Source organism: Cervus elaphus, chromosome 27 (assembly GCF_910594005.1).
Source record: "Cervus elaphus chromosome 27, mCerEla1.1, whole genome shotgun sequence".
NCBI classification, from domain to species: domain Eukaryota; kingdom Metazoa; phylum Chordata; class Mammalia; order Artiodactyla; family Cervidae; genus Cervus; species Cervus elaphus.
Genome location: NC_057841.1, coordinates 5838169 through 5865436, shown reverse-complemented (window position 1 = coordinate 5865436; position 27268 = coordinate 5838169). Strand labels below are relative to the sequence as shown.

General features: G+C 59.5%; 1 protein-coding gene across 3 annotated transcripts; it reads left to right on the top strand.

The window, feature by feature from the left end:
• Positions 1 to 111: 111 nt before the first annotated feature.
• On the top strand, positions 112 to 26275 carry CTDP1 (CTD phosphatase subunit 1). Of its 3 annotated transcripts, XM_043889016.1 has the most exons (14): positions 530 to 634; positions 2759 to 2847; positions 5566 to 5649; positions 6149 to 6242; positions 7445 to 7573; positions 9007 to 9157; positions 10038 to 10128; positions 11662 to 11828; positions 12613 to 13590; positions 13787 to 13928; positions 14443 to 14643; positions 19751 to 19913; positions 21073 to 21227; positions 25478 to 26275. In XM_043889016.1, the coding sequence occupies exons 2-14, from the start codon at positions 2813 to 2815 to the stop codon at positions 25617 to 25619; spliced, it is 2532 nt and encodes an 843-aa protein (XP_043744951.1). In that variant the 5' UTR covers positions 530 to 634; positions 2759 to 2812; the 3' UTR covers positions 25620 to 26275. The 3 variants fall into 3 exon arrangements, with proteins under 3 accessions (XP_043744952.1, XP_043744950.1, XP_043744951.1); XM_043889017.1 differs by lacking the exons at positions 530 to 634; positions 2759 to 2847 and adding an exon at positions 112 to 392; XM_043889015.1 differs by lacking the exon at positions 2759 to 2847 and having other exon boundaries at positions 112 to 634.
• The last annotated feature ends 993 nt before the right edge of the window (positions 26276 to 27268 follow it).

Sequence of the window (27268 nt, the reverse complement as noted above, 5' to 3'; positions counted from 1 at the left end):
CGGCGAGGGTGCCTCGTTCCCAGCAGGGCCAGCCCCGCCCGCGCCCTCCAGGCAGCGGCCGGTTCCGGGGACCGGGCGGCCTCTCAGGCCCCGTGTGGCGTGCGTCTGCCACGGCCCCCGGCGCACGCGCGCGCGCGGCGACACGTGACTCCGCACGCTGTCCCGGAAGTCGGCGCGGGACGGGCGGCGGGTGGAAGCCGGTGCGGGGCTGAGGATCGCAGCGTTACCGCCGTTGTCCCCTCCTGGGCCGGGGTCTCCCGCCCGCGGCGAGGGGCGCCGGGCCCTGAGCGTCTGCCGGCGCCCTTCCGCAGCGTCTCCGCCCGGCTGCGATGGAGGCGCCGCCCGGCGGCCGCCTTCCCGCCGAGGGCTCCCAGCCGCCGGCCGTAGCCGAGGTGCGCTGCCCCGGCCCCGGGCCGCTGCGCCTGCTCGAGTGGAGGGTGGCGGCTGGCGCTGCCGTGCGCATCGGCTCTGTGCTGGCTGTGTGCGAGGCCGCCGCCTCCACGCAGCCCTCCGGGCCCGCCCCTGTCCGCACCGGCTCCGGAGGTTGCGTGCGCGCGGAGCGCAGGCTGAGGTCGGAGCGCGCGGGCGTGGTGCGAGAGCTGTGCGCGCAGCCGGGCCAGGTGGTGGCCCCCGGGTGAGTGGTAACGGGGGAGGAAGCCAGGTCTGGAGGGAGCTCTGGGCCTGGGCCGGGAGGGGGACCTGGGCTGGGCACTGGGTGGGACAGGGTCTCCCGGGCTGCAGCTGAAGGAGCTACGCTCGGGGAGAACTTTGGAAGGTAGGGCGCACAGTTGCGCCTCTGCCTGTTTTTCTAAGGCTGGATGACAGTCCCTGCTAGTTATCTACTGATCGGAGGCAGCAAACTTAAAAAAAAAACAAAGCCCTGTGTCACCGAAATTGCACTCTTTGAAAGACAGTTGCGTTCTTTTCTGTCTGTGACAGGTGTCTCCACCCAAGACTTCACGTTTATAAGTCAGGAAAACTAGGGTTCATAGCGCATACAGGAAGAAGCAGGCGTGCTCCTTGCTTGTTGTCGCAGCGTTAATTGTTGGGAGGCGTGCACTTGTTAAGGTCCTAGTAAATTAAACCTTGTGAAGCGCGGCTGTAAAACCTGGCAGTTCTGCTTCATAGCTCAGGAAGGGGGTGTGGCTCTGGCACAGGTAGGTCAGGGCAAGCAGTAGTGTCTCCTTCTACCATGGCTCTTGCTGTCCTACCCCTGTTTTAACCTTGTGAAGGGATTTTTTTTTTCTTTTTTGAAGTGTATGAACCTCTTTATAAGTTGACCAGTGTTGTGCGCAAAGTTGTGTACACATGACTGGTGTGGTTGTTTCCACTGCAGGGACGGAAACCTGGGGCAGGTGAGCATCCCTGCCTCCTGTTCAGTGGCTGGGGTGCAGTGTCCCTCTGTGGGGCCCAGTGCCCTGGGCACTCAGTTCCCTTTCTCCCCACCCTGGCCCTCCCCTGGAGAGGTGGGCACCGGCCCCTGCTGCTCTCCCGGTGGCACAGGTTCATTCTCTGACTGTTGAACATTTTCCACCTGGTTCCACACGGCTAGAGCCTGCCTGCCTCACAGTCCGGGGCACCTCATCCCGCGTCCAGTTCCCTTCTCTCATCTTTGGAGACGGAGCCAGGTCTTCAGCCATCCGTACCTGCGGCAGAGTGCAGGGGAGGTGGCTGGGCTGCACTCTCATCTGCCACCGCCAGAGCCATCCTCCTGGCCTTACGAGGGAGAGGCTCGCTGTGTGTGACACCCCGGTGTGCTTTCAGCATTGCTTTGAAGTCAGGTCTCCCTTGACCATTGCTTGGGCCCTGAGGAGCCTGTAAACCCACCACCTGGACGATGGACATGCTGCTTGATGTTGCCGTTTCACTGGGTAGAAAACCCCTGAGGGAAAGACCTCTGCTCCATGCTGTTCTGTTACTCTGACTGCATGGAAACGACCCCGAGGCCCAGGCAGGCCGGTCACTGGTCACAGCAGCTAGTGAGCCTCACGTGCAGCCGCCGTGCAGAGCAGAGGAGCCCAGTCAGGTAATGCTGCCAGTCAGCCCAGTAGCTGGCCTAGTGACGAGTTCCCAGCTGTGCATAATTTTCTTTTCTGTGTGTTTTTGGCGTTTCAGGTCTTGGGGTATCTTACTGCAGTGGTTCGTCCCGGGGCCTTTTGAGACTCTGAGCAGTGGTAGCATTTCTCCTGGAACGCAGGTGTGAGAGGGTGTGTAAAGCACCAGCCCGGAGCCAGGCTCTGTGGCCGGAGTTGTCCTTGTGTCCATCATCACTGTCACCAGCTGGCCTCATCCTGACCACACCAGAGGTTGTTCTCCAGCAGTGAACAGTTCCAGGAACACAGAGACCTTGTCTCTGGATGTAGTGGAAATGGCAGACGCTCTTTTGACCTGTGATGGGATTGCGTGTTTCTGTAGCGCTCACACTGTCGGGGAGAGCGGGGATTGTTCTGACCTTTTAGAAAGAGGAGGGAATGGGGTCCCAGCAGGTTCTGACGTACCAGCCTGGTCCCTGCTGGGCTTCCCCGGGTTTCCTCCACACTGCTGTCTGCTTAGGCTGCATTTCACCCGGAGCATCCCCGTGCGGGAAGTAGATGGAATAAGGGTCTGTTTCTGTTCTTGTAATGCGTATGTGGATTGAAATTATTTTGATTTGGAAATATTCTGACAAGGCACTGTTAGCAGAAAGTATTTCTGTTAATTATTTGTCCTTTCTTTTTACTTGTCTGCTTTTTTTTCAATTCATGTGGATACATTGAAGTCTCCAAAGGAAAGGAAAATATACACATAAAATAATAAGGAAACAAGCCTGGTGATGGATAAGGACCGGCACAGGAGGAGGCTGTGTAGGTGCGTGCTTGCGTCTTTTCTTGACATCCAACTGGCATTATCTGTGCCCGGTAGCCTGTCTGTCTGAATCTGCTGTTTGTATTAGGATTGTACAGTGGTGATGTTTTTAATTCCTTCGTTTCTTCTTCCTTTCTTGGTTGGCTTTCTACTGTAAGAAAAACTAACTTATTGGCGTGGACTCATGGGTGCTTATTCAGTGGATTATAGTCCATTCCAGTTACTTTCTCAACACTCAGATTATCCTGGACTGGGCAGCAGGCACCCTTCCAGGTCCTGTTTCCTGACACAGCCCTGGAATCAGCCTTTCTCAAGTCCTGCTTCCTTTCAGTGGAACCGTGGTCTGGATGTCTCGCCACCCAGTGCTCTTCAGTAGTCAGACGTTTGCTGCTCTGAAGAGGTCCCTTCACCCCTCACCCATCTGACCCGCCCAGATCCAGCAGCTGGCAGCGCCCTGGGACCCGCTCCCTGACGCTGCGCTCCTTCCGACACAGCTGGTGCCCTCTGAGCTCCCCGTTAGAGCAGATAGACGCTCCTGAGCACAGAAACCTCCGGAGAGCTTGATCCTTGTGTGCTGAGGGGAGTACCTTGTGTGGGGATTGCACTGATGATTGTCCTGTGGCCTCTCCTCAGGTACCGGCCAGGGAGGTTGGCCTGTGTTGGTGACTGGCTTGCCATTCTGAGGCTCGTCTCCTTGGTTGAAGTGTTTCTGGAGTTCACAGCACGTCAGTCCCTTGACTGTGCAGTGTATTGAGGGTAGAAAGACCCTGCCCGTGGCAAGGTCTGCAGAGTTGAAGAGGGAGGACATCTCGTGCTAAAAGGACGTGGCTCTTGCTCCTGTCTGACCCCCTTTCCCTCTCTGGGGACTGCATCTCTTTGGGGGGATATTTTTTAAGCCCAAGCAGAGATGCAGAAGTCAGCTGGACAGATAGCGTCATACCCAGCTCTGACCCTGGAGGGCAGATCTGAGTGGTCCTGTAATTTACAGCAAATGCAGTCGGCCCTCCCTGTCCACGAGTTCCCCACCAGTGTGTTCAGCTGATTTTGGGTCAGAACATCTGAGCAGTGAGAGTAGGGATTCAGAAAGTTCCAAAAAGCAAAGCTTGAATTTGCCACAAACAAGCAGCTGTGATAGTGCTGACCTTGTGGTGGGTGTCACCAGTGACTGGGAGATGGTCCATGTACACAGGAGGGTGTGTGTACACAGGAGGGTGTGTGGAAGTTGTGTGCACACACCGGGCTGTTTTCTGTGAGGGACTAGGGCATTCTCCGACTCTGGTACCTATGGGTCCTGGGAGCAGCCTCCCGCAGATACACACCGGTGACTGTCAGGTTGGCTTCCCTCTAATGTGGGCCGGGCGTTCCTGCAACCTACCCGGCAAGTGTCAGCCCGACCTGTGCCTGCCGAGAGGAGCGGCGTGTGGGGGCCCCCAGCCTGGGAGCCCACCAGCCGCTGCGTTCCTCTGGCCTCACGGGCAGCAGGTCTGTGGGGCCTGTGTCCACAGCGTGAGCAGCGTTGGTGACATGGTGGACGAGCAGTCACTGTTTCTCCCCCGCCTGCCACCTGCGGGTGTCCCAGGAGGCAGGCTGCAGGCTGTGCCCAGGTGCCACAGGGCCCACAGCGCCCCGACCCGTGAGCAGATGCTGGAGGGCACCCTCGACCTTGAGCGGAGCACCTCCGTCCACTTGCCGGCTCCACTGTGCGGTCTCAGACAAGTCCTGGACCCGTTCCCCCCTCGTGCGCAGGAGGGTCCTTGGCAGGAAGGGATCTGGGAAGGTGGGCGGGGGCCGTGGCAGCAGTGGCCTCACCCCAGAACCGAGGGTGAAGCGGGCAGGACCCCAAGCCGGCGCTGCTGACGGGCAGGGTCACCTGGAGGAGCTGCGTGTGCTAGGGCAGGGGCTCATCCACTCCCCCAGCCTGTCTGGGGTCAGGGTGAGGGGGCAGTTTCAGGGAGGGGTTGAGATGGCGCCTACAGTGGGCCCTCAGGGAAGGGGCCATGCTGCCCGCCAGGCACAGGCCTTGGGGTGGCCCGGCGGGGGGCTCATGAACAGCAGGGATGGGGCGGGGAGAGGCAGGAGAGGCCCCAGAGAGTCTGTGAGGAGACACCCCGAGGGCCCCGCACGCCGGGCACCCGGGCCCTCACCCGCCGGGTCGGGAGGTAGGACCACGCTGACCTGCGCGGCACGCTGACCCACAGCCGTCAGGTTGGGGAGCTGGAAGCCCCCTTCAGAGACCGATGCCAGGCCACGAGGGCTTGAGGTGAATGTACAAAGATAATGGCAATTTCTGTGTTTATGAAAACTAGGGATATTAGTCCTGTCAGAAAAATTTAGATTAATCACAGCCTTTCTCTAGACCAGGAATGACTATGGGAGACAAGAATCATTTATTGTCTGTATTTTAATGAGTTGTTCCTTTTGTCGTATTAACGTTTCAGTTTTTCTAAGCTGTTTATCAGAAACCATAGGAGAATCCCATGTAAGCTTCTCATGCATTTTGAGACAGTTTTCTGTTATCTGACTGGACATCCTGAGTCCTTTCTGTTGTTCCTTAGGTAGTTTTGCTGTGTTTCATGTGAAGGACCCACGGAGGGGAAAGCCCTTCACTTTATCACCAGAGACACGGCCTGGGGGCGGCGTGACCCCCTGCAGTCCTGGGGCACCGATGAGCCCAGGGGTTGCGGCTCTTGCTGATGTGTGCTTGTTCTCCCCCATTTCCAGGGCGGTCCTGGTACGCTTAGAAGGATGTAGTCACCCCGTCGTCATGAAGGGCCTGTGCGCCGAGTGTGGCCAGGACCTGACCCAGTAAGTGCTGGCGGCTCGGGAGCAGCGGGGCCTGTCGGGGTGAGGGCCAAGGGCTGGGGTGCAGGCCACGGCGCCACTGTCCTCCACACGACACGGGCTGGGCTGCCTCCTGGGGAGGCGCGTGCCCGTTGTGATGCGCGCAGCTGTGACGAGCCCTCCTCGTCCCTGCGGGCCGGCCGGCCTGGACCTGGCCTGGACTCCCCGCCTGGCGTGTCCCAGCCTGGGCGGGTTTGCTCCCATGGTCGAGGGTTCCCTGGCGCATGTGGAGCAGTGTGGACCCGTCTGTTTCTCACACTAGGGGTCTCTGGGACCACCTTTATTTTCAAGGGGAACTTTGTGAGTGTGACTTAGTTTCTTCGTCAGTGTTCCTGTGTTTCCAGATGGGGAAGACACTTCAGCACTAGGCCCGCGGTGCACGTCCACTAGAATTAAACCAAGCTGAAGTCCCCGTGTGAGTTAGCGAGCTAGAGCCCTGGCCTCAGAGCCCCTCTCTCCACAGGCTGCAGAGCAAGAACGGGCGGCAGCAGGTGCCACTGTCCACGGCCACCGTGTCCATGGTGCACAGCGTCCCCGAGCTCATGGTGAGCTCCGAGGTGGGTGTCCTGGCAGGCCGGGGCTGGGAAGGCGGTCCTGGGGGCACTCCTCAGTCAGGGCGGGGGCGGGGGAGGAGATGGCAGGCCTGTTCTTGTCACTGTCGTGAGTGACCATAGTGCACGCATGGTCTGTGAAGCAAGCGGCCTGCCCTGGACGGGGGCTGCGCCTCTCCTGTTGTCTCCCTGCCTTTGAGTTGGGAGGTCTCCGGGATGCTGCCGCCGGAGCCTGGGCTCAGAGGGAAAGACAGCCTTCGGCGGGGAGCCCCGGCCAGGCAGGGTCGTGAGCTGGGGGCACCGGAAGGCTCCTGCCTGGGAGCAGGGCTGTGCGGGAGGTGAGCGGTGTCAGCTGAGTGGTGCTGGCCACATGGGCGTGGGGGCCCAGTGCATGCTTTCACGAGCAGACGTGCATGTGCTGCGGGGAGGTCTGGGAACAGAAAGCTTCCTCGTGTACATTGCGAGAGTCATGTGGCCATGCTGACCAGAGGCCTCCTGATGCTGAGTCAGGGCCCACATGGGCGCAAGCATCGCCAGGACCGGGCACCAGCACAGGGCCCGTGAGGACTGGCTTCTTGTCTTGTTGAAGGAGCCTTGGAGCTCTGCGTTTCTGTAAGCTGTCAGTAAAAACACTGTGCTTGTAAACGACATGTGCCTACTTTGTGTTTCGTGGAAAAGACAAAATACCAGAGACGTGATTCTGCCTTCTCTGAATTACTGAAATCTAAGCATAAGTACGTAAGCGTGTTTAAGACAAAACAAGGAAGTCTGAGGTAGAAAAGAGAAGGAAGTGTTTCCGCTGTTTCTGCTATAACAGAGTAGCTCTTGGCCTTTCTGCATAAACTCTGTGGGGAACACAAGGTGGGATTCCTGTCGCTCATCAGGACAGCTGCAGCCGCCCCGCGGCTCAACGGCATCTCAGTCCTCGCGCGCCCCGCCCTGAGCAACTCTGTATAGACTCAGCCTCTTGCCTGTCTGCCCCCGATCACTGGTCCACACGTAACTAGAAGTAGTCACAGTCAGAGTGGCTTGAGGACATTTGAGCAAATGGAACAGGCTGCAGGCACCAGGGCATCAACTCCGGGCCGCTGGGCGCATGGGTGTGGTGGGCACCCCCGGCTTCCTGTTCTGTTTCCTGAGAAGACGGAGCGTCACCTTGCCTCCACACGGCCTTCCTCAGTCATTTCTCTTTCCCTCCCCGGCTGTAGCAAGCTGAAAAGCTGGGGAGGGAAGACCAGCAGCGCCTGCACCGCAACAGGAAGCTGGTGCTCATGGTGGACTTGGACCAGACGCTGATCCACACCACGGAGCAGCACTGCCAGCAGATGTCCAACAAGGTGAGCGCGGGCGGGCGCGGCCAGCGGGGCGGCCGCGGGCGTCCTCAGAAGCAGCCTGGGTGTTGGGCTCAGGAAGTGAGCAGGCTCTGCCCCGAGCTCGTGGCCACGGTGGGGGGACAGTGGAGAGCTGGCGGGGGCTGGAGTGGACCCTCTCCCACAGAGCAGCGCCGGGGTTCGGTGGCTAGTGTTTCTGCGTTGTGAGATCGTCTGTCCCCTGCCAGGTCTCCATGTTGGCTGTGCCGTCACCTGCGGCTGTGTCTCAGGGTTTCCTGCATCATGACCACCGCATTCACGGGCGGCAGAGCTGGGTGGGCAGGGATGGGGTGCCGCGGTGGCGACTGCAGCCACTTGGGGCTTGTCCGCCGCGGAGCAGGACATTTCCATTCATTTCGTAAGAGTTTGAACGGTTGCATCACACCCAGTGAGAGCACATGTGGTAGTAAGGTGTCCCTGGGGCCGCGTGGACCATGTCCACTGCTGGCAGCTTCCCTGTGTCCCCCTGATCCCCCACCACTGCCGCTCCCAGACCTGCAGGACACCTGGCGGGCAGCACCTAGAGAGGTGGGTTGAACCCTTAACCTCGGAGACCCTCACTTGGGATTTGAGGATTTTTCTGTTGCAGCGTCCAGACGATTTGCCGCTTAGCGTGGGGCTGGGGTGGCGGGGGCAGTTGTACCATCTCGACTCCCAAGTGTTTTACCAGAGTAGCCCCATCGTGAACAGTGTGACAGTTATAGCCAATCAAAACTTAACAATGCCTCGGTCATTTCCTTTTTGAGTTTATTATTACTGGGAAAATGAATGATAAACAGAATTAAAAGGATCAGAGTTTAACTTTCTAAGGAGAGTAGGCTCTCGTGCATGTTGGTCACGTGTGAGCAGGTTGGAGTTACTGATCTCATCTGTCTCCTAAATGTGGACCTGGTTTTTGTGCTGTAAGTCAGTGGAGTTGCATCTTACAGCCGTAAGGGAGTTAGGCTGAGTTGTGTGGGGCTCTTCACTTACCTTCATCTCTGGCTCCGGGAGGCGCTGTGGATAGACCCTGGAGTCTGCGGTGGTTGGCTGCCTGCCCCGTGTGAAGTGACCCACTCAGGGTGCTCATGAGATGGTTAGGACATGCGTGTCCACCACTGTCCTGAGACACTTGGTGAGGCCCCTGGTGCCTGGTCCTCAGACAGCTGAGGCACCGTAGTTGTCACAGGAAGCTATCGCAGGTCACCTGGCTGTTCTGGGCAGTCACTGTGATTGTCCGGAGTGCTCACCCGGGCGGTTACTGCAGGAAAGGGCTGAGCCCCCTTACAGAGCGTGAGAGAGGAAGGCGTTTGTGTGGCACGGCAGGCTGTGCTGCCCTGACTCCCCCTGTAGCCCCCGGCCGGGCAGCGGTCACCTGCCACACATCAGTGCCGCCCTCTGACCGGACCTCCGCTCTGCAGGGCATCTTCCACTTCCAGCTGGGCCGGGGCGAGCCCATGCTGCACACGCGCCTGCGTCCCCACTGCAAGGAGTTCCTGGAGAAGGTGGCCCGGCTGTACGAGCTGCACGTGTTCACGTTTGGCAGCCGGCTGTACGCACACACCATCGCAGGTGAGCGGCCCACGGTATTCTGTCCTGCTCCGGACACTCACGGCCGGCGTGTGGGTGTGGCTCCTCTCCTTCTCAATGGTGGGCCCTGCAGATGGAGGGAAGGTCAGAGGCTCTGCCTGACTCTGCCTCGGCCCCGCAGTGGTGGCGGGGGCACGGGCAGGCTGGTCCTCCAGAACCTGCACTCCGCCCAGTCGGCAGTCACGCTCCAGTCCTGAGTGCAAGCCCCTGTCCCTCCATCAGCTGCACGCCGCGGGCCCCTGGAGAGGATGGTCAGGATCGCAGACACGTGGGGAAGGAGAAGCTCTCTGTAAGGGCTTTCTTATACAGGCAGAGGCCCTCAGGGCTGCCAGCCTGGTCACCGGGGACACATCCATCTCGGTTGACACAGGCAGCAGTCGGCATGGGTGTCGAGTCTGACCTCGGGGTTCTGTCACAGGGCTGGGGGTCTGGTGGGCGCACAGTGAGCCCAGGAACAGCTGAGCGGTGCTGCATGCGGCTGGTTAGGTGCTTCCTCGTCCATGTCCACGCGGTTCTGCTGTCGGGAGCGAGTTTCAAAGCGCTGCCCGGACGCCCTGCTCTCCCCTCTGCTGTACGAATTCGCTGGCCCAGGGACGCACAGAGGCCATGGGCCCCTCCCGGGAGCCGTGGCGCGTGTGGGGTCCCCGTGCTGGTCACCAGCAGGCCCTGGGCTCCTGGGGCCGCACTGAGCTGTGCTCACCCCACCTGCCGAGCCAGCAGGATCCGAGTGGGGGCACTGCGTCAGCATCTGGGCCGATCCCCTTCCCCTAAGCGGGGGCGGGCTCCGTGTCTTCCCGTCTCTCATGCAGTGGGACGGCAGCGCGTCTCAGACATGTGACCTTGTCCTGTTTTCTTTTCAAAGGCTTTTTAGACCCTGAGAAAAAGCTGTTTTCTCATCGAATATTATCAAGGGACGAATGTATTGACCCGTTTTCCAAAACAGGGAACCTTAGGTAGGTACCTGGCTGTGTACTTCCCGTCGTAAAGTCTGCATCTGGAGCATCAGGCCCCTGGTTCTATATCTCCTCTCCTGGTCCCCAGTGTCCACTCTGGCATGTGCACAGCCGCTGTCTTCTAACCAGACCCCTCCCTTCTCTGCTTTCCCTGAATGTCCAGGCAGCGATGACTCCTGGGGGGCTCGGGCTGGAGCCCGGGATCGCACGTGTGGGAGTGAGCGTGGGGCAGGGGGCAGGGGTGTGTGGCAAGCGCCTGGGGTGGGGCACCTGGGGCACCCCGGCCACCTCTAGGGCCTCTTTCCTTTAGGGCCTCGCATGTGCTGACCCTGACATCAGTGTCTTGCCTCCTTCCACCCCATGAGCCCCTCCCGTCCTGGCCTCTGACCGCTCACTGAAGGCCTGTTTTGCCAATTTTTTGCTCACCCTGTGTAAGGAATTTCCCCGTTTCTACCCAGAGAGAGGCAGCCTCCCCCCGATAAGGGGGTACATACCGCTGTCTTGGTGTGGTCTTTTGGCCAGTGTTGGTCACCCTTAGCTGACATTTCAAGATTCAGATTTAGGATATTCTGTTCACGTCTGTAGTACATAAGAGAGCCTGAGAGTACTCGTCCGGAAACAGTGCTCATGTTTACCAGTTGAGCATCCAAATGAGCAGATACAGGGACCAGGGAAGGTGCGATGCTTGTCAGGGGAGAAGCTGCCTGAGAACAGGGTGTCCAGGGACAGGGCTCCTGGCAGCTCCAGGTGGGGGTGCTTGGCAGGGCAGGTTTCTGGCCGCGAGCTGTTCCTGGTCTCGCTGGAGTTAGACGTGCTGAAAGCATCCCCAGTGTAGATCATTGTCGGTACCCTGTGCCTGTGGAAACAGACTCACAGAAAATCATTTCGGACACGTAAACGTTTTTCCTGCCTTTAGTGGCAGCTAGAAAACCTGAGCAATGGCAGGCGCTTCTGCTGGGTTTGTTCCTCGGGCCTGGAAGACGGGCAGGAAGAACTCGTCCTCTGACTCTCTTGTCTTCACGCTTGCCTGTCTGAATGTCGGTGTTGGGGGCAGAAACCAGGTGACGAGGCCCCAGAGCGGGCCTGTGTCCCTCGGGCTTTCTGGATCCTTGGTGACGGGTCTGCCCCCCTGGCACCCCAGCATCACTGTTCTGTCCTGATGTCGCGTACGTGCCCAGGTGAGACGCGAGTGGGGCTCTGCATCCCACCTGGAGCCGGTAGCTCTCACGGGGCGTGGGCCGATGGCCTGCTGGGCCGGGACACGGCCGGGCCTGTTGGTCCACTCCAGCTTCCCCTGGGCAGAGGGCTTCCTGCTCCTGCCCTGAGGAGCGCCACAGTGGAGAAGTGTTAGCGATCTTAGTGTCACTTTCTTTGGAAATCTTGAGAGTCTTGTGTTTTAAACAAGCCCTTCCATGCGGCTCACGCCTGGTCCTGGGTAGTCTGCTGTCTGTTGGTTCCACGTGAGAGACGATGTAAATGTTTGGTGGGTGGTGACTTTCATAAGAGGTGCTAGTGATGCATGTTTACTTTCAGAAACCTCTTTCCCTGTGGAGACTCCATGGTTTGCATCATCGACGACCGAGAAGATGTCTGGAAGTTCGCCCCCAACCTGATAACCGTGAAGAAGTACGTCTACTTTCAGGGCATTGGGGACATCCATGCCCCATCTGCACCCCGGGAGCCCCCAGCGAGGAAGAGAGGTGGGTGGTCCCCGGCAGTCGGGGAGTGTGCCAGCCTTGGTCCCATCTCAGCTGTGGCTGCTGCTCGTTTCGGGCTCCATTTGGTTTTGTTCGGTTACTTGTGTTTCAGTGTCAGAGAGGTTGTGTGGGTTTGTTTGTTACACTGATAGTATTTACTTTCAGTGTAACAGTATTAGCCTGAGCGTTTTTTCCTGTTGAGTCAAGAGTGAAGAATGCTGCTTGATCTAATGCATCTGAACGCTCCCTTTCCTCCTAGTTGTCCCTGGAAAGAACAGCTCCGCCCAGGGGTGCGGTCTGGGGGCTCCTGCAGAGGCAGGGCCGCTGCGCCCTACCCAGACCTGCACAGAGCCGCTCGGGCCAGTTGAGCCCAGAGTCTGGAGAAAGTTTGAAGTTTCGGTTTAAAGTGTTTCTGATGATCTTTAGCTTTTAAATTATTTTCAGAATACAGTTATTGCTGCAGGGCTGAAGCAGAACTTTGAGACCTGGCAAGGGGAGGGAGGCCCCAGGGTGCCCCGCACAGCTGAGGCAGGGCCCGTCTGACCACAGCCTGGGAGCCAAGAGTGGTCCGCATGTCTTGGACCCTGTGGAGCCCCTAACACAGTGACCAACGAGGCGGCCAGCCTGGAGTGGTTGCCTGCCGGCCACCTCCTGGTGTGTGCCACCATCCAGAGGTGGCTGGAGCCGCAGGCGCGGGCAGGCAGCGTGTCCACAGGAGGCTTCCTGTCGCTCGCTGAGTAACGGTGGCCTTGTCTCCTGTGTCCTCGCCTGGTCGATCCTCCTGAAGGTGCTGACGCCGCAGAGCAGCCTCTGTCCATCAGGGACTCCGAGGAAGGAAGGCCAGCATCTGCAGTGGAGAGTAATGGCCTTGGGAGGCCCACCCGGGAGCTCAATGGGGGCCTGGGCCCTCGGGGGGTCTGGCCCTGTCAGGAGGAGGAAAGGGCCGCCCGGCCCACCACCCGCACCCCCTCGACTGACGGCCGTGGGCCTTCGGCGGGCACCCAGCTGCGTGGAAAGACGCCGCCAGAGAAGAGGCCTGTGCGGGGTCCAGCCGGCCCCGACCCAGACCCGGACGTGCCCAGCGACAGCGGGAGCAGCAGCGAGTCTGAGGGTCAGCCCTCGCCCACCCCCTCCGACGGGGAGAGCGGGGAGAGGAGGACCCGGAGGAAGCCCCAGGCTGCCCGCGACGCCGGGAAGGCCATGCAGCAGGGAGGCACCCCAGGTCCAGCCGGGGAGCGACTCGCAGGCACCAACCACTGCGGGGAGCCTGGCACTGGTGTGCCGGTGGACGCGCAGGAGGACGGGGAGCGGGACGGGCTGTGCGTGCTGGGTGGTGGCTGCACCGACCGCAAGGAGGCCGAGACGGAGTCCCAGAACAGCGAGCAGTCGGGCATCACGGTGGGCGAGTCCCTGGACCAGAGCATGGAGGAGGAGGAGGAGGAGGACGCCGACGACGACGACCACCTGGTGCACCTGGAGGAGATCCTCGCCCGCGTGCACTCCGACTACTACGCCAAGTACGACCGCTTCCTCAGTGGCGAGAGCTCCGAGGCCCCTGACATCCGAAAGATCGTCCCCGAGCTGCGCAGCAAGGTGCTGGCGGATGTGGCCATCATCTTCAGCGGGCTGCACCCCACCAACTTCCCCGTGGAGCGCACGAGGGAGCACTACCACGCCCGGGCGCTGGGCGCGCGCATCCTCACCCAGCTCGTGCTCGACCCCGAGGACCCTGCCCGGCCCACCCACCTCATCGCCGCGCGGGCTGGTGAGTCACCCTTAGCCCTCCCGCCGCCGAGTGGGGGGTCCAGGTGTCCCCGAGTCCTGAAGTCCCGGGCCGGAGGCTCTGGTTGGGGGCCGAGAGGCAGCCTGGGCAGGTCAGGACCGTCCCAGGACAGGCCCCGCCCTCCGGCTCCACCCCGGCACCACCCCCCGCGGCTCTGAGTGGATGAGTTTGCCCGCAGGCACGGAGAAGGTGCGCCAGGCCCAGGAGTGCGGGCAGCTGCACGTGGTCAACCCCGACTGGCTGTGGAGCTGCCTGGAGCGCTGGGACAGGGTGGAGGAGCAGCTGTTCCCGCTGCGCGACGACCAGGGCAGGGCGCAGAGGTGAGCGGGCCGCCGGTCTGCGGAGACGCCCGCCTGTCTCCCCTGTCCCCGCCATGCGGGTTGTCACCCAGAGCCCTTCTCCCTGGCACCACTGGAGAAGGGGCAGAATCACTGCTTCTAAGACACGAGACGGCGTTCCCCCGTGATTCCTGGTTTGCAGGTGTTTCGAGGCTGGGAATGCTTCTGTCGCGTCCCGTGGTCTCTGCAGAGTCCAGCATGGAGGGAGGTGGTCGCTGGGGGAGGGCGGGTGCAGAGGCGCGAGGGCCATGGTGTAGGGGGACTAGGCTCGTGGGCGCCCCTCTCCGTCAGAGCGAGCACTGGGTTTAGAGGCAGGACTGCAAACAGCCCAAGAGACAGCGGTGCTGAGAACGCTGCCCTGTGTCCGAGGCCACGGCTGAGCCCCAGGCCTGACCAGGAACCACGTGCTCCCGTACAGAGTCACGGTCCCGACAGGAGGGGTTGCTGGGGTCCTGTTGGTTCCAGCCCCTCTCACGGCCCTCTTTCTCGCCCATAGGGAGGACAGCCCCGCGTCCTTCCCCGACAGGCAGAGCCTGCTCCCCACCGCCCTATTCCACCCGACTCCTGTGCACCCCAAGGCCCCACCTGGTCCTGAAGTCCGGATCTACGACGCCAGCACGGGCAAGCTCATCCGCACAGCTGCCTCAGGCCCCGGGCCACCCGGCGCCCTGCCCCACGCGGGGCTCTCTTCCTTCAGGTACTTGCACCCACTTGTGGGGAGGTATCCCTGGGCCGCGGCCGGCCGCGAGGAGCAGGCTGCGTGTGGGGCAGGCTGGGGCCAGGCCTTCTGCACTGTCTCCCGTCTGTCTCGGGTGCAGGGCTGGGCTGGAGGAGGCATGGTTCTGCCTGGACGGGTACGCGGCCTTCCTCTGCCCAGGGCCAGCAAGGGAGCAGGAGGCAGCCCTGGCCCTCCCGCTTTGCCCTGCCAACTACATCCCCAGGACACGGGGTGGGCCTGTCGGGAGCAGCTCCCACCCTGTGCAGACACACGGGCCCTGGAGACTGTGGGCTGTGTGTCTGTCCTGATGCTGGGCTCCAGGTGTGGACAGACAGACGCACTCAGTGGTTGAGGCCAGTTTCAGTTGGGTGTTGGTTGGCGGTTTTGTTATTTGAAACTAAGAGTGTGGTCACTGATAGAGCTTTGATTTTTTTTTTTCATGACGACGACATATTTAATCATTTAAATAGATGCATTGTGACCCTGTGTGCTGCTTTTGTTCCCGTGGAGTTGCTTTCTAGCTGGGTTAAAGGTCATGGACATCTTTGATAAATGGGGGAGTTAGTTGTTTCGCCAAAGGCTTGTTGAGCTCCGTGGTCCCACCCGGCAGGCTCTGGCCCCCTGCCTCCCGGCCCTGGCCTGTCTCAGACACACGGCTGCGCTCTGACGCACCTCCGGCCTCTGCAGCCCTGTGGACCCGCCTCCACTTCGCTGGCTGTCGTCTTGCATCCTGAGATGATGCTTCTTCCTGGCTGCCTTCTGGGAGCTCTGCCCCGGTCCCCCAGGGTGGCGGTCACTGTCAGAAGGCTGCGTCACTGCCTGGGTGCAGGACGTGCTGGCCCCGTGCTGGCAGCCGAGCAGTGCTGGCCCCTCGTCCACGTGGACGTGTGGCCTGCCGGGGTTTTCTTTACGGTGATCGTCGTGTTCTCTCAGGTCCTTCCTGACGGAGAGCAGGTGTTTGGGTGGCACGTTGAGGGGGGCCCTGGAGCTGCGCTGGCCTCGGCACGTGTTTGTGGAGGTTGCGCTATCTGGACAAAAGCGGCCCAGTGTTTCTAGAGTAACTCGTGCAGGTTATCCTAAACAGCGTTTGGGTTTTGGGGTGCAGCTCTGTATTCTGTCATCCAAGAAGCTTCATGGGGCTCTCCTTCTGTGGAGCTGATCTTGTCGCTCCTTGCCCACGCGCGTGTGTGGGACGTCCTGCTTGTCGCCGCGTGGTGCGTGCTCACTGTGCGTGCATCCTTACACCGAGCTGTTCTCCGAAGTATTGCAGTGAGCTCCGTCTCTGAGGTTCCTCCTTGTGAGGGTGAGCCCGATGGGGTGCAGGACTCAACCTCCGAGCGCCCGGCCCAGGCCACCCCTTGGGTCACCCGCCCTTTCTGGTCCTGTTTGCTGGAGGTGGCGCCTCGCCCACGTGTGTGTGGAGGGCAGGGTGGGCTGCACTCCCGGGGGCAGCATGCTGGCCATGTTCTGAGCCGGAACCCCAGGGCAGACCCGATTGTGACCAAACACCGCAGCCGTTGGGCAGTTGCTTCCGTCTGATACTTGTTTGGGAGTCGTAAGTCTCGGGAGCTCCTGCCTTGATGTTCTGGTTCTGGGCTAAGGTGCCAGCCCACAAGGGGCCTGGAGTCAGAGGTCCTTGGGGAACATGGGCGGAGCACGTCTCATGCGGGATCCCCACGTGCAGGTCGCCGCAGGGACCGTGGAGGGGAGAGCAGCTGCCGTTCAGAGCCCCTGGGCTGGGGCCCAGGTCCAGGCTGCCCATGTGGCAGGCGCAGCTCCGCGGGGTCGCTGGCCTAGGGCCGTGTCTGGAGAGCAGGGTGCGAGGTCAAGGCCGCAGCAGCACACCTCACATGCGTCTCCCAGTGGGTCAGCCTCTGAAACAGCTTCTCCTGTGCCCTCTGTTAGCTGTGTGCTGCGGGTTGTGAATGTCTTGTTTTTTTAAGTATAGGTTTTCTTTGGAGATGGTTGTATGGGAACAGGCAGTTAACAGAAATGGCAGAGCACCCAGGGACCCTTTAACCATCTCCCCCCAGTGACCACATCTCCAGACCTGCAGCCCGTGTCAAGCCGAGATGCCCGCCCCAACGGTCCAGACCCAGAGCGGCCACCCACTCCAGGCCCCTTGCCACCCCCCCAGCCTCCCTGCCCCACCCCCACCCCTCCTTGCCCCCCAGACTCCCGCAGCACCCTCCCCCCGAGTCTGTGCCCATCCCTGTCCTGTCGTCCGGGAGCGCGGGCTGGTGGTCTGACGGCTCGCAGCTCTGCCCGGCTCCGCTCCCTGGAGACGCTGCCCCAGCGTCGCTGTGCTGACTGCTCAGAGGGCGTCGTGGTGTGAGCCGTGGCAGCTTCTGTGACTGTCTACCCACTGAGGACACCGGGGGCATGTCCAGCTCTGCACTCTGACCGACAGGGCTGCTGTAAACATGTGTGTCTCTGTTTCTCCCGGGTCGACCATGGAGGCTGCTGTGGGCTTGCTCACACCGGGGCAGGGAGTGGTCTGTGGCCATGTGACCCACGCCCCCCCAGTCTCTGTAGGTGGTGCGGGTGTTCCCACCTGGGGAGCCGTGCAGGCAGTGTGGGATGCCAAGAGCTGGCGGGAGTGGTGGGGCTTTGGTGACTGGTGGTCGCCACGTTAGGAGACAAAGTGGAGACGTCTTTAAAATACTCATTTTTCATTCTTCTTAAAATAGCAAACTTCTGCATGTTAACACCACCTTAATGAAGAGCAACTATTTTCCAGTTCCCTGGTGCCTCAGATAGTAAAGAATCTGGCTGCAGTGTTGGAGACCCAGGTTCTAGCCTTGGGTCAGGAAGATCCCCTGGAGAAGGAAATGGCAACCCACTCCAGTGTTCTTGCCTGAAGAATCCCATGGACAGAGGAGCCTGGAGGGCTACACTCCATGGGGTCACACACGACTGTTTTCCAAGTAGAAAAGAAACGTACTGAGAAGCATGGCTTGTTTGCGTTTTGGGGAATCTCTGGCTGATGAAGGGTGGGTGCCGCTCGCCCACCCGGCGTGACTGCCTTCTGGCAGGGGAGGCCATGAAGGGGAGTGGTGGCCGAGCCAGTCCTGTCCCTGGAGGAGGGAGCGTCTTGGTGGTGCCTGCTGGGGTCCAGGGAGCCCCAGCCTGAGGCAGTGAGGGGCAGGTGCTCGTGTGCGCCGGGCGGAGTCTGCACCTGAGGGAGCCGCCCCAGTGGAGCCCTGGGCCTCCGCCTTGCGTGGAGGGTGCTCGTGTTCCCTCCTTTCCCTTTCTCGATCTGGAGGGAGGCTTAACAGGCATGTTTTCAGTAAAAAGATACTGTTGCCTTTTTTCCACCCTCTTAAGAGCTGTGGCTGTTGGGAGCTGACTTGGGGCCGTACAGAGATCTTGTGGCTGCTTGGCCTCACGTGGAGGGCAGATCCCCCCGCGCTGGCTTCTGGGCAAACCCTCCCTGTCCACCCCACCAGACCAGCGCTGAGTAGTGTGGTTTTTTGATGAGAGAGGAGGTCAGTGTCTGCTTTCAGCCCGAGGACAGCAGAGCCTGACCTACCGCATTCTGGCTGGACCTGCTGGGCTTTGGTTTCATAAATAAAGACTGATGAAACCTGAGTAGGCACCACCCACGAGGCAGCATGTGTCTTCACAGCTCAGGTTTGCCCTGTGTGTGTACCCCGGGTGTGTATACACGCTGTGTATGCTGTGGGTGTGGGTGTGTTTATCTCAGGTATATTTATATGCTGTGTGTGTACCCTGAGGGGGGGTGTGTATATACCCCGGGTATGTGTATATTCTCTGTGTGTGTGTACGCCGGGTATGTGTATGCCCTGTGTGTGTGTATGTGTACCTTGGATGTATGTATACCATCTGTGTGTGTTTACCCCAGGTGTGTGTATAACCTGTGTATGTATGCTCTGTATGTGTAAGTGTGCCCCAGGTGTGTGTGCACCCTGGATGTATGTATACCGTCTGTATGTGTGTGTGTACCCCGGGTGTGTGTATATTCTGTGTGTGTGTACCCCGGGTGTGTGTGTGCCCTGTGTGTGTGTGTGTGTGTACCCTGGATGTATGTATACCATCTGTGTATGTGTGTGTGTACTCTGGGTGTGTGTATGCCCTGTGTGTGTGTGTACACCCTGGATGTATGTATACTGTCTGTGTGCGTACCCCAGGTGTGTGTGTGCCCTGTGTGTGTGTACCCTGGATGTATGTATACTGTCTGTGTGTGTGTGTACCCTGGGTATGTGTATATCTGTGTGTGTGTGTGTGTACCCCGGGTGTGTGTATGCCCTGTGTGTGTATACCCTGGATGTATGTATACCGTCTGTATGTGTGTATGTACCCCGGGTGTGTGTATATTCTCTGTGTGTGTGTGTACCCCAGGTGTGTGTATATTCTCTGTGTGTGTGTGTACCCCGGGTGTGTGTGTGCCCTGTGTGTGTGTGTGTACCCTGGATGTATGTATACCATCTCTGTGTGTGTGTGTACCCCAAGTGTGTGTGTGCCATGTGTGTGTATGCACCCTGGATGTATGTATACCGTCTGTATGTGTGTGTATACCCCGGGTGTGTGTATATTCTGTGTGTGCGTGTGTACTCTGGGTGTGTGTATGCCCTGTATGTGTGTACACCCTGGATGTATGTATACCGTCTGTGTGTGTGTGTACCCCAGGTGTGTGTGTGCCCTGTGTGTGTGTACCCTGGATGTATGTATACCGTCTGTGTGTGTGTGTACCCCGGGTATGTGTATATTTTCTCTGTGTGTGTGTGTACCCCGGGTATGTGTATATTTTCTCTGTGTGTGTGTGTACCCCGGGTGTGTGTATGCCCTGTGTGTGTGTGTGCCCCGGGTATGTGTATATTCTCTGTGTGTGTGTGTGTACCCCGGGTGTGTGTGTGCCCTGTGTGTGTGTGTGTGTATACCGTCTGTGTGTGTGTTTACCCCAGGTGTGTGTATAACCTGTGTATGTATACTCTGTATGTGTAAGTGTGCCCTGGGTGTATGTGCACCCTGGGTGTATGTATACCGTGTGTGTGTGTGCATGTGTACTTGTCCTGAGAGGCGGGCTCAGGCCGGCTGTTCTCACGGTCTGTGACTTCCCTTCCAGGGCGGTGCAGCCACGCCCCCAGCAGGTGTTTGGTGACGACCTGCCCGACAGTCAGGATGGGGAGCAGCCTGGTCCTTCCCGGAGGAAGCGCCAGCCCAGCATGTCGGAAACCATGCCACTGTACACGCTGTGCAAGGAGGACTTAGAGAGCATGGACAAGGAGGTGAGCCCGCACTGCCCTCTGTCCACCTGGGGGCGGCTTGGCGGGACGTGACTGGTCAGTGTTTGGGCAGCGCAGGAGGCAGGTTTCTGACCCCACCCGGGGACCACGGCGCTCGCCTGTGCGCTGCAGGCAGCCTCTCAGAGGAGATGGTAGACTCTCTTGTAGTTCGGGTGCTCCATGTCTGTGGACGTGTGGGTCTGTTTGGGGCAGTGAGTGCCATCTGTCAGCACAGGCGTCCTGCCTCACCGCCTGTTGTGGGTGTTCTCACGTTTCATGGGAGAAATGGAGGCCTTCAGCTTAACCGAAGAGGGTGGATTACGTGTGAAGGCCTTGTGAAAGTGGTAGTCGGTCAGTCATGTCTGACTGTTTGTGATCTATGGACCATAGCCCACCAGGCTCCTCTGTCCCTGGAATCCTCCAGGCAAGCATACTGGAGTGGGTAGCCATTCCCTTCTCCAGGGGAGTCTTCCTGACCCAGGGATCAAACCCAGGTCTCCTGCGTTGGAGGCAGATTCTTTACCATCTGCGCCACCAGGGACGCCTGGAAGACCCTGTGGGCCCAACAACAAAGCCAGCCCTTGAACTGTCGCCTCAGCGTGCGCGCTTTAACTCGCGGGTGCACGTGCCTTGTCCCTTCTCAGCTGTACGTGTGGGTTTGCAACTGGAGACGTCGCTGGTCTGAGCCCTCCGCCATGGCGGTGGTCCCTGCTCAGAGCTGCTCTACTTGGGGGTGGGGTGGGGTGTCCCCCCTCACCCAAATTTCATCAGAGGGTTTTTAAGGGCTTTCCTCCAAGGCATCCCCACCATCCACTGTGCGTCCACGACTTGCGCAGGGAAGTGGGCCCCATAGAGCCATGCGGGGTACACACCCGGGGCGGGGCTCCAGGGGCACCGGCCGTCATCCTGGGCTCTGGGCCTCCCTGACTCAGGGCTCAGGCAGAAATGGTGCTTTGTTGGGCTTTGGAGTTCTCCATGGGGGTGGGGGCACAGCCCAGGCTGCCCCTTCCCGCCCGGGGCCGACCCCACATCAGAGCTGCAGGGAGCTGCTGCGTGTCCTCCCGGGGAGCGGGCGGCACTGAGACCCGCCCTTGGGGAGGGGCCGCCGGGCAGGTTCCTTAGGAAGGTGCTGCGTCTGTGCTGACGCTCGGCCCCTTGTCAGGTGGACGACATCCTGGGCGAGGGCAGCGACGACAGCGACAGCGAGAAGAAGCCGCCAGAGGAGGAGGAGCCGGGGCACGGCCTATCGCCTGAGGCCCTGGGGGCGCCGCGGGGGCGTCGACTGGAGAGAAGCGCTGCAGATGGCCGGGGGCTCAGGTGAGCACACCATCCTGTTGGGTCTTCCCGGTGGCGGGGACCCTGATGGGAGGGGGGAACCTTGAGGGGGTCCCCAGAGGGCAGAGGCCTCCCCCTGCTCTTTGAGCAGGCGGCTAGGTCCAGGCTCGCTGTGTGAGCGCCTGTGGGTGTCTGCATCTGTGTCCTCTGGGCCGTCTGGTCTGACTCGCAGGCCGGCCTGTGGGTGAACTGACCAGCTGAGAAAGTACGGCCCCTTCAGGCAGGCACAGAGCAGGGCCCTGCCAGAGCCCCACAGCAGGCAGAGGCGCGGGACCACGCCCTCCGTGTGCAGGAGCCCCCTCGGCGCCCTGCGCTTCCCCGCTTCATAGAAACACTGTTCCGTGGGTCAAGGCAAGAACTGTGAATTCTGTTCTGGGTGATCAGCCGCACAGGATGGTTTGACTCCATGTTCTCACACATGGGGAATTCTGCCATCAGGGCGGAGGGTATGGGGGTGCAGGCGTCCTGGGCCCTGCATTTGCGCCGGGCGTGGGGGGCAGGGGAGCCCAGTGCTCCGTCCCACAAGGGCTCAGAAAGCTGCTTTTGTCATGAAATGCACTCGGACTTTTCAGAAGCGATCGAGCAGATGAAGTCTAGATAAGCTTTTCTTGGAGCGTGCCCTCTCACCCCGCGGTCCTTCCTTGGATCACATGCCGTGGGGCCCCGGTGCCATGTTACGCGCCCCACACGTGTGTCCCTGAAGACACGCAGAGCTTCCATTGTGGCCGGGCCGGACTGGGCGGGAGCCCACCCAGGAGCAGCATCTGCTCGGCCTCAGGGCCCCAGCGGCTTTCCACACCACAGGGCAGGCGCTCCTGGGGTGCTCAGCTCAGGGTTTGCCAAAACTGCTGAATCAGATGAGGTGTTTCCTCATTTTTGTAATAACGGCCATGTTTCCAAATGAGAGAGACATTCTTTTCAGGTCCTTTCGTGTCCTGGTGGCACCAGGTCGCCTATCCGTCCCGATGCCCTGTTCCCGGCACACTGCCCTGCACCCCCCTGCCCCCATCATAACCTCCATTTAATGCACACATGCACGGAAATGACCATCTACTCCACCATGAGTGCAGCTGGGACAGTGGAATACAGACCTGTTCACACACACACGCATGCACACACATGCACCTGACGTGGCCTGATGGGTAAACTAGTGACCTTACCATGTGCAGTGCTGCCCTTTTCTTTTTGCCAAAAATACCCAGTGGGTTGTAACTAGCAGTTCAAACATACGTGCTTTATGGGTTTTATCTAATCTGGGTTAGGTGTTGATACAAAATAATAGTTTTTTATTTAGTATTTACTAAGTAGCAGACTTCAGATGTGGGTCTACATGCTTTTCTTCAGCAAAGTGCTCAGACACTGGACTGTAGGGGAGGAAATTTGCATGTGTGTTTGTGTTCTGTTCACATTGTTGCTTTATTCCACATCAAATCTGAGATGACTCTCAGGCCTTAAATTTTCTCCAAATTAAATCTGTTAGCGTTTCCCTAGGGAACTGTGCAGCTGGTTGTGGAAACAAAACACAAATATTGCTTGTTCTGCTGGGAGGAGAGGAAGCTGGTCTCAATTACAGGCCTTTATTAACCATGGCTTGCAGCTGTTTCCAGGCTTTGAGGTAATTTAAGCACTAAAACTCAATTGTGTTGGATGTGAGATTACTCCAAACATTGTGTAACCGGGACTGAAGGCTTGCCTGTTTCACCAGCGGGCACTGCCTCTGTGGCCTCTGACCTTCGTCCCTGGCAAGCCCTCCCACTAGACCCCAAGGTCCCCCAGAGCCTTCCTCCTGTGGACCCCCGGGGTTCAGCAAGTTGACGTTCATTTCTGTGCGGAGGCTACAGTAGGTTGCGGGGTCCCCCCACCTGGCTGGCTGCGGGTGTCTCCGTGGGGCTTGCATCTTCCCAGCTCTGAGGTCCACAGGGTCTGTTGCCCTGAGAGGGGAGGGGCAGCAGTGTCTCCAGATGCACTTCAGAAGGTTTTATTGACAAGTGGCCCAGAGTGCCCCTCGTGGGGACCTGTGCTTCTGCCCCGGGGCCCTGCCCGGCCCCACCCCCACCCCAGGGGGCTCACCACTGATGGCCTCAGCTCCTTGTCGAAACACCTTGGGGCACGTGAGGGTCTCTGCACCTCATGTTTCTTACTTCCGGGAAGGTTGCCCCCTCCCCAGTGACTCACTGAGGGTCTCCCAGCACACACAGTGGAAGGTGGCCGAGAAGGATCTGGAGGAACAGCCGGTGTCCCCACGGTCTCGCTGCGGCTGAGGCCGTGCAGCCAGGGGTGGGGCCTGGGAGCCAGCATCCACAGTTGAGCAGGACTTGCCTGGGGCCGTCTGTTCACTGCACATGTGTTATTGCTGTTCACACGTGCGCACACACGACCTCCAGTTCTGTCCCTGGGAGGAATGTGGTTAATAGGGTTGTTTGCAGTGGTTTGAACGATAAAGAAGTCTTTCAAAACTGTCTCTACATGTTATTTCTAAATGTATCTGCATGTTCACCACTTGACAAAGAGAAATAATCTGCGTGCCTCAGATTAATTACACTTAGTAACAACTTCTGTTCAACCATCTCTGCACATCCAGAGTCAGTGCTGCAGTGTGGGGTGCCAGCCCGGGGCCCTGCATCTGCTCTGATTTGGTTTGAGAGCTGCGGCCCTGCATCCACACCTCCCCCCACCCGGCGCCGGACCCCAGCCTGGCTGGCACCTTTGCTGGAAGCATTGCAGGGACCCACTCAGCCCCATCCTCGTGTCCAGACGCTGGCACCCTCCCCTCTTCCCAGCCCAGCCCCCTCAAGGTGTGACCGGGTCCTGAGAGGACGGGCTCTTTCCGGTTGACTTGCCCTTCCCTGTCCCCCGCCCCATGGGGCCCAGCGCCCAGTTCCCGCTGTGGGCACGGAGGGGAAAGGCGGCTGTGGCCTGTGGCTGTGCCCTGTCCCGTGTCAGCCTGTCTGAGGTGGGTGCGGCTGCTGCAGGGCTGTTTCTAGGATGAGGCAGGATGCCCTGGGGGCCCACTGCCCTCCCAGACCCGGCTGCTCCATGCGGCCTCTGAGCTCAGGCCCCAGAGACCTACAGTTCACGTGTCTCCTCATCCCGCCACCTCACGTTTCTCTATAAGTGACGGCGTAAAACAGAGTGGTTTTTTAAACGGAGATGCGCCTCACCCCAAGGCTGCTCTGCCTGCAGCTCTTGTAACCATGACAACAGTAGAGTGTCCAGAGTGATGCTCCACTTACCTGGTGCAGATGAAAGTCCATGACTTAGACACATGTGTCCAGTGCCCGCTCCTTTTCTGGGATGTGTCCCTCTGGGTGGGGCTGGAGGCGCAGGATGTGGGGGACCGACAGCCTCTGAGCTTGGTGTGGGGGAGTGTGACCTCAGGGTGGGGGGCGGTTCCAGGCGCCAAGCCGTGAGCGCGTCGACGGATCAAGGAGCTGAGGGCACCAGGCTCCCGTCCAGCGCCCACCCCATGGCACCTTGCTGGACGCGGCTGGGCGGCTGTCCGGGGACATGTCTTCTCACGGAGAGACGTGCCTGCTGCACATCCCGGCTCCGGGACTCGCTTCCCAGAGCCAGTCCCACTCCCACGCAGGGCCCAGGGCCTCCCCTTGGCTCCTGCCAGCCTGAGGGGTGAGGTGCTTCGTAACTGCATTTCTGTTTCACTTTCTAGTTAAGTCGCACTATTTTTTCAGTGTTTATTGTCCTTTTTGAATTTTCAATTTTTGGGGGCCAGTTGTTTTCTGTTTGGGGAGTGTTCCTCACGATTAGATCGTTTATTGTCTGTTGTAGAAGCATCTTTGTGATAGAGCTTGAGTAATAGATGCCATCACCTTGTGTGTGTGGCTGCTGACAGTGCCTTTTGTGTCTCTAAGAGTTTCACTTTTGGGGGTTTTCTTCTCTTTGGAAGGTTTTCCCAAACCAGAGGTGTGTGTCGGGATGTACATACTCTTATATAACTGAAGTTTCCTTTTCAATAAATGGTGCTGCAACAATTAGATGTCCAAATGTAAGATAATCTTGGCCACAGTCTGAAATTTACCCAGAAATTGACTCAAAGTAGATTATAGGCCTGAACCATGAACCTGTCTTTTGGTGACTGTCGCCGTGTCCCTTTCCGGCGCCTTGTTGTGCCCTGCCCTCTCCTGTCCTCAGGCGTCACAGGCACTGTGTCACCTGCTGTGGGCCCTGGCCGTCAGGGCTGGGAGCATCTCACAGCGTGTCTGCTTCCGTTGCAGGGGCCACAAGAGGAAGCTGAACGAAGAGGACGCAGCCAGCGAGTCTAGCGGGGCATCCAGCTGCGAGGATGAGGAGGGGGGCAGCTCAGAGGCGGACGAGATGGCGGCTGCGCTGGAGGCCGAGCTGGGTGACCTCATGTGACCTGGGACGGCCCGCAGCTCACCCACAGAAGGATGTGTCTGTTTGCAGAGCTCCACCTGCAGAAACATTATTTTGCAGAAATAGATGTTTTTAGAAGTTACCACAGGAAGGCCAACTTGTTAAGGACAGCATTGTGGGGAGCGCGGGCCACACCAGAGACCGTCGTTGAGGTCAGCCGGGCCACACGGCAGGGCCGAGCATGGGGTCTGTCATCAGAGGAGGGGTGTGGGCTGGAGCGTGGGGTCTGTCATCAGAGCTGGGGGGCGCTTGTGGTGTCAGTGCTGCAGCACGTCACTTAGGGTGAGGCCTGGGGCCCCGACAAGACTCGGGATGGTGCGTGGGAGTCCGGCGGCGTCCTGGCTCTCCTGACGGAAGCGGTGGCGTGTGCAGGGTTTGAGTGAGGCTATGCGGCACGCACACACCTGTGCAGAGCGTGGATGGGTCAGGGGGTGCCCAGCATGCTGTGGCCCGTGGGGGCCCTGACACCAGGTCCCATGGCTCCGCACCCAAGCCGCCTCCTCACTCCCACGGGCATCGGGACAAAGGCCACCGCCTTCGGCTCCTTCGTGAGATCAGATGTAAAGTTTTGTATATCTATTTCATATGTGACCCACCGAACAGATTTTTCTTTCATTTAATAAAACTCTTTTTTGTAAGCCTTCTTCTCTGCCCTGTTCCCTCCTCTCAGAGTCCAGCCACCCGCCGCCCCACCCCAGCGCCTGTCAGGGAGGTTGTGGGCAGATACGTGGGGAGGTTCATGGGTGAGTGAGCGGGGCCTTGGGCATTGGAATGGAGAAGCAGGGTCCTCCTAAGCTTGCCCATGGCTGTTGCTTGTTCCATACACACCAAAGCTTTAGAAAAGCTAAGGACTGCTGCTATTTCTAATAGATTTATGAAAATTAGATCTAACACCGAAGGAAAGCAGAGCAATTCTGATCCTAGGAGCTCAGAGCTGACAGGGTTGTAAAATTCGTCACGTACGGCTTGTCAGCCAGCAGCATGGACAGCGTGGTCCTGTCCCCGGGATCTTGGGTCTCACCCGCAGGCCTGTGTGCTCAGATGGCCCCAGTCAGAGCCCCCTGGGACCGCTGACACGAGACCCCGGGCGCTTCGCCTTCAGCCTCCGCACGCAGGGCAGTATGAGGGCGATTTCCCCTTCGGGCCTCCCCTGAGACAGCCCTCTGGCCCTTCCTGGTGACCCCAGGTTGGCCTGCAGGTGGAGGCACAGAGCCCGGGAAGGCCTGAGGAGCCTGCAGCCTGGTGTGTGGGGCAGAGCCGGGCCTGGGGCGTCAGCTGAGCCGGTCTGAGGCATGGATGAGTGCCGGCACTGTTGAGCCACCAGACGTAGAAAGCATGCCCGCTTCACCTCTAAGTCAGCAGGCAGAGCAGACCTTTCTCTTCCCATTTCCTGGGGTAATCGCCAGTTAAAGGCGAGGGTTGGCTATGGCTGTATCCTCACGTGCAACAGTTGTAAGTAACAGTCACCGCTCCACTGGGCTTGTCTTCCTCTATTGACTCGCTTGTCTAAGAAGTAAGGTGTAGCTTCAGGTACAGCTGGATCCAAAAGTCCACCAGGTGCTCAGGTGTCCGGGATCCTGACTGCCTCTCCATGGTTCGTCCTCTCCTGGAACCTCACTCCCTCCCCGCGG